At 39.5% G+C, this 6,357-nt stretch overlaps 1 protein-coding gene across 3 annotated transcripts in view; it reads left to right on the top strand.

Annotated features, from left to right (window-relative positions):
- Nucleotides 1-2,086: 2,086 nt before the first annotated feature.
- Nucleotides 2,087-6,357, top strand: part of XDH (xanthine dehydrogenase) — a 53,843-nt gene continuing 49,572 nt past the window's right edge. For all 3 annotated transcript variants that reach the window (XM_017812855.1, XM_017812854.1, XM_017812853.1), the window contains exon 1: nt 2,087-2,372. In XM_017812855.1, the coding sequence (XP_017668344.1) occupies nt 2,319-2,372 (54 nt within the window). In that variant the 5' untranslated portion in view covers nt 2,087-2,318. The remainder of the gene's footprint in view (nt 2,373-6,357) is intronic.

Here is a 6,357-nt window from a genome sequence, read left to right as displayed (position 1 = left end):
TTCATTTTTTAGCTTTCACTTTCTTCTCTGGGATTTCTGGCAATTGTCTGTCCTGTTTGGGGTGGGATTTCAAAAAATGGCCATGAGATTTCAATAGCACAAGCTCTCATGCTCCAGAGTTATTTAGAGTACTTGGAAAATTCCTGTTCTAGGTGTTTTGGTTCTCTGCCTTTGAAATGTGTATAATAATGGACTGTCCTGTCAGACCGCTGAGAGAATCAGTGAATTTGGTGTTTTGTGGTCAGTGAATCTGTTGAGATGAGGTCTGAAGTTTTATATTACCATGTAATCTACATATAGAGGTCATTATCATGGTTGTATTTATCTTTATTTTTATATTGTGTATATAGTAGTTTGTTGGATCAAAAACAAACCTTGCGATGGAATATCATAAGGTGCTATTTACTGATTTAGCAGATGGGGTAGTTTAGCTATAAGGTTATCACCAAGGCAGGGCTAAAATTTGAGCCTGGGCTTCCTTAAAGAAGAGATGACATGATTACAAGTGTTCTTTAGGCCTAAGAACTACGCCATGCATTATGGAAAACACAGATTAGGAAACTAAACATGTTTGATTTTGGTGTTAATGCTGTAATGGCTAGTTGCTTTAAGATTGCTGTAACATGTTACTTGTGGTCATGAGTAATAATTGTTATTTAAAATATTACAAAACTGTTAATGAGCACTAACCTTGTGTACACTAATTTCAAGATTGATGATACTACATGGAGGTAATGCTTGTGCAAATTTGCACGTAGATGTAAAGCAATAGAGCTGAAGATTACTGGGAGAAAAGTGTCATTTTTCTAATACTCTTATACTGCAAAGTGGGAGGTGCCAGACAATAGGTGTCAGCACTGGCTCAGCTATGCACAACTTTACTGCAAATGTAGATTAAAGCAGCTGGTGTTAAGCATAAATTTGCTGTGAACTATACTTTCAGCAAATTGAATACCTGTAAAGAAACGCTGGAATAGTGTTTGACACTTGTTATAAAACAGCTTTTCTAGGGGTTGGACTGGGAAATAAAATAAATGAATCAGAAGATAAAATCCGGTAAAAATAAAATATGTATTGTAGTCACTGTGACGTATTTACAAAATTCTGAAGGAAAGACTGTTTCTGAAAATTGTAATTTAATTAGGTTTCGTTGTTTTTTGAATTGTTCAGAGAGATTCCTGGAAGGAAGACTTTGATATAGTGTTTTCCCCAGGGATTTAGAAGAAATAATAATAAAAAAATAATTGAAACTAATTGAAACTGAAAAAGGAAAGCAAAATCACAAGAATCAGAATGGAACAGATAGCGTTAGGAAACTTCCATGAGACTTTGGAATTGTGCTGGTTTGTGGTGGAATATTAAACTGGAACTAGGGATTTACGTATCTTGTTCATGAAAACAATGCACGTCCTGTAGGGGCCTGTGGATGATTCTGCAACAACTTTGGAAGAAAAAACAGGAAGACTTAATGCAAAATGTGCAGTTGTGTAATGGAGAAGCCAGAAGAAACCATCACCAAGGGAAGGGAAGTCAAAAAATTTTTGTCTTTCCTCTGTGTTTTGCTGGCAACATGCACCTAAGAACTGGGATGTGATGATTAAGCCAGAAAAGGTAAGCCTAAATGCTTTAAGAGCCCAGTGAAAACATTATGGTCTTAGCCCAGCACCTCCTCTGAGGTGCTGGATCAGGGTGTCAGTTTTCTAGAATTGCTTTTATCTGGACAACACATTTCTGTTTAAATAATATCCTCACAGGTGGAGGGTACTGTAGCTTTAAAACTGTAAGGAAGACTAGTGAAATAGTCTTGCAGTCAGTCTACTAGCAGATGTGCATGTATCAAGGAGTTTTCTAAATAAGCAGGTGCTGTCTTTAGAGATTGCTGTGTGGAGAATACCAATATTTGGTGAGGGATAGTTGGGAGAACCTCCCCCCTTCCTCCCCCGAAGTTTGCATTGTATTGCAAAATACTGAGAGTTTGTTGCAGTGCCCCAAGCCTGGCAGTGTAATCTAAAGGGAATGCAGTGGAATTGTGATCTATTACTATATAAAAGGGGGTGGGTCACTCTGCTTGTTCCAGCTCCTTTTCTGTCATTACGGCTGCAGAAGCACCAACCAAAGGCAGCTGGCACGCCTCTTCCTTGGCTCTTATATAATATGGGGTTTCACAGGGCACTGATGTAGAAATAAAGTCAAACATTCTTGAGGCAGACTCATATTACCTGTCGTATCGCTGGTGCTCACTGTGCTGTGGGGTGTAGGGCTGCTCTCAGAAGGGTGGTCTGTGGCCCCATCTGAGTGAATTTTGGGAGGTGTACAGGATGGCTCCAAGCGAGGCAGTGGATGAACTTGTTTTCTTTGTGAATGGTAAAAAGGTAAGGAAGATTCCAGCTTTCTGTCCAGCTTGCTCCTGGATTGTGGCTTGATTACTTACTTTTCTAGTCTTCTTCCTCCTCTGAAGTTTTCTAATACCAGCACATATGCCATGGCTTTTAAATATTAATTGTGAAAACTATGTATTGCTTTACTAAGTGGCTTTTTATCTTTGACTTTACCTTGTGAATTATTCAGAGAGTAACACAACTATATAATGTTCCTTTTACATTTTAAATTTGTTAGCAATAATTTACTGCAATTTTTAGGTAACTACTTTTAAATAAGGGTGCACTGCTTAATATAGGCATTTCTACTAGAAATAATTTCAGCAATTACAGGAGATCTGGCAAATGTAACTCAAATGTAACATCCACACAATTCATATATTCAGCAAGTAATTCTGACACTTGGTTTTTGAAAGGAATTTAGTAAAATGTTTATTCCATTTCCATTTAAGAAGCTAGAAAACTCTTAAAAATCAAAGTCCATTAACTGATACTGATTCCTAGGTCAACTGCTGACAATAATCTAAGAGTGACTGTGTCTCATAGGAGGGTGGGGTGGTTCTTGCACATGATGGACACATTTTAACAGTTTGTCCCAGAGCCCACTTTCTCATTTTGGACTTTCTCTGGCTATCATTTTGCCTTGACAGTTCAAAACCTTGTAACATGTCAAACCTGTCTCTTTCTTTGAACTGTGAGTACCAAGTTAGTTCTGTTTCTGAGCTCACTTCGGTGCTAATCTTGGTCCATCATGTTCCCCTTGCGTAGATACTTGGGCAGGGAAACCTGTGCTAAAGCAGCTTCCAGCTGGGAAACCTGGAAAGATGAGAGGGTTGCATATCCACTCCAGTGTGGAGCCAAGAGTTTGTGGACCTTCCCTGTGCACTGCTTAGGGGTAAATCACGTGCTGCACTAAGTTTGGGCTAGACAATTAATTTTTTAATCCCTTGAGGGATCGCACAATACTCTCAGTTGGCTAAAAAGCTCTGTGCCCTGAACTACAGACTGGCACAGGATTACTATCAGTTTTGCTTTTGTTGATCTTCCATGCTAGTTTAATCAAGTGTAAATGTGAATGAGATTGTTGCTACAATTAGGGGTTTTAGTTGTCAATTTGGATCCCAAACTGGATTCCAAGTTACTAGTGCATTTGATATCAATGTTTTGTTTTATTGAAGTATCAATAGTTTACTGAAGAATGAAGTTTATATAGTATAGATTATAAATTAGTCATAGAGCTCTTGAATGTAATACTGCTGTAGAGCATAGCCCTGGTTCTGAAGTTTTATAAAGGATGACAACAGAAGCTCTCCTCACACAGATCAGTAGTGGTTCATATGTCAACATTAATTGATATATTAACCATTCTCTGTTTCTAGAGAGAGGTGAAAACATAAGCTCCAAGAAATCATGATTAGCTAATTCAGCCTGGTAGTCGAGATTGTGGCACAGGGTGATCTGTGAATGCCATCTGATTTTTCTGAATGCAATCTGAATTTTCTGCTGTGGTGAGCAAAGGTGGCACACCATTAACTTGTTGTGTTCTTGCTCAGTGAAGTTTTAGTGAGATCCCTCCTCTGTGAACCCCAATTTTTAAACAGTGAACTGGGAGCTCTTTGGTTCTTGGAGTAGGAGGTTACTGCAAGTGTTTCAGGCAATCTGGACTTTGATACAGGCCAAGTGTCCTGTCTGGTTTTCTTTTTCTGGTATGCTCTAATGAAAGAGAATTGTAGTTCTGGTGCCAGACCAGCTAAAGTTCAAATGAAGTCTTTATGAACAAATTCCTATATACATTTACAGGTGTTGCTTCAGCACTGGTTGGTGCTGAGGCATTACAAGAGTGTTGCTCTGTGTAATTTGGTAGAAAACCCCTTCTCCTGGAGAAAACTGTTGGCTAACATATGAAAACCTCTATTAATCAAAGCACAGAGATGGTCCTGTGAGACTCTTTTTTATTTGTGTGGGATGGGGGAGAGAAGGGGAGAAAGAGCAATCTACATTATGAAGGCCAGCAGAAGAAAACAACCTGTTTGTTTCGTACCTTCTGTCTGTTCTTGCTGAGTCCTGCAGCTAATGAACATGCTGTGAATGACATTGCCCTTGGTGCATTTCAGCAATTTTTATGGAACTGCTGTTCCTGTTTACAAAAGCCACACGTCAGAGCTGACCATGTGCATGTGTGGAGGGGTTTATCACAGTGTGATCTTGGCAGTTTGGCTAAAAAAAAATCACCAGTGGACGATTAATACTACCAATGGTACCAACCCATTTAACATGTCAAAGCTCTTTCTGCATCCTTCCCTACTGGCTCATGGAACTTGCAGTGCTATCAAAGGAGCAGGTTCCATTTGCTCTACCCAGAGCCTCCAATGGCGTTTTCTTTTCTATTCCCTTTTTGGGTGTGCTGCTGAAGTGGTTTTGATTTATAACCCCACCAAATGCAGATTTAAGAGAAAGAATCAGACTCATGGGGCAATCTGATCTGTGGCAATGAATATGGAATTTGTTGGGATATTTGTGCACATGAGAGGTTTTCTGATGGAAGGAGTGGTGGGAAATGCCTGGGCAGGTAGCAAGAGGAGAAGCTGAGGGGCAGGCACTGATCTCTTTTCTGTGGTGACCAGTGACAGGATTTGAGAGAACAGCATGAAGCTGTGTCAGGGAGGCTTAGGATAGATATTAGGAAAAGGTTCTTTACCCAGAGTGTGGTTGGGCACAGGAGCAAGCTCCTCATGGAAGTGGTCACAGCACCAAGCCTGTCTGAGTTCAAGAAGTATTTGGATAATGCTCTCAGACACATGGTGTGATTGTTGGGGCTGTCCTGTGCAGGGCCAGGAGTTGAACTTTGATGATCATTGTGAGTCCCTTCCAACTCAAGATATTCTATGATTCTATGTTAGGATATGGCTCTATCCTTCTGGAGCCCTGACTAAATGTTCCAGCTAATTCAGTGCAAAGAATGTGATAGCATGTCCAGTGGGAAAGATTACTGCTGTGTGAATTCATGACAGCTTGACATTGCTAATGGGCTGCTGTTCTGTCATAGTACAAAACACTGTGATAAGAGGTGGTTTGTAAGATAGGAACTTGGATAGTAGCAAATTCTTCTTTCTTGCATTAGCCCAGTCAATACGGTTGTCAAAAAAAAGTCTCCTTGGAACAGCTGAGCATACTCCACATTCAGGACTGTTTATTTTAAGCACCTGTTTATTCACTAGGCATAAAGATTGGCACATAACTAACTCAAAGTTATCTTAGTAGTCTGCCTAGACTATAATGGAAAACAACACGCTCAATTTAAAGCTAATAGTGGCAATTTTGTTCTCCTCATCTGACAAATCTGCCTCATGCATATGTAGCATGTAATTTTAGTTCAAATATGTAGTCAATATTTCTATTTCTATTCTGAAGGCTAAGAGGGGATCTATGCTGGAAGCCACATTAGAGCTCTCCCAAAATTCTGTAGATTGCAGATGGGATTGGCTAAAATACAGGAGTTTTTTGGGATGAGCTTTGGGACCCTCTGGGTTCTACATAAACAGTGAATTACTAGTTTTCAGTGTGCTGGTTTAAAGCAGAACAAAATGTTCTCATGACCAATAGCAGACTTACACTGTGTGGTTATATTCAGTTTGTTCATCTGTGTTCTAACCCTTTTTCCTAGTAAATGAATTTGAAATCTCTCATTGACTCTAGGAACAACACATGCACAGATTTTAAGGTCCTTTACAGTTGACTGACTTGCTGTGTGGCAGTCTGGTTTAAACCTTTCACTTTCTCTTCTTGCAACTTACTGAGTGACTAGGGACTAGTGATTGAATGGGAGATTGTTCTTCTCACTGAAAGACCCTAGCTGATGGAAAGCGTGCTTGGTAAACTAGGAAAGTTTCTTTTTTCTCTTTCTTTCTGTTCCTCTATTTACCTTGTTCAACTACTGTTCTTTTAAATTGAAACATCTTTTTTTAACTTTCTGGGAATA

Source organism: Lepidothrix coronata, unplaced genomic scaffold, assembly GCF_001604755.1.
Source record: "Lepidothrix coronata isolate B3197 unplaced genomic scaffold, Lepidothrix_coronata-1.0 Scaffold38, whole genome shotgun sequence".
NCBI classification, from domain to species: Eukaryota; Metazoa; Chordata; class Aves; order Passeriformes; family Pipridae; genus Lepidothrix; species Lepidothrix coronata.
Note: the sequence above shows the minus strand (reverse complement) of the source record. Positions and strands in the feature narration are given on the sequence as shown.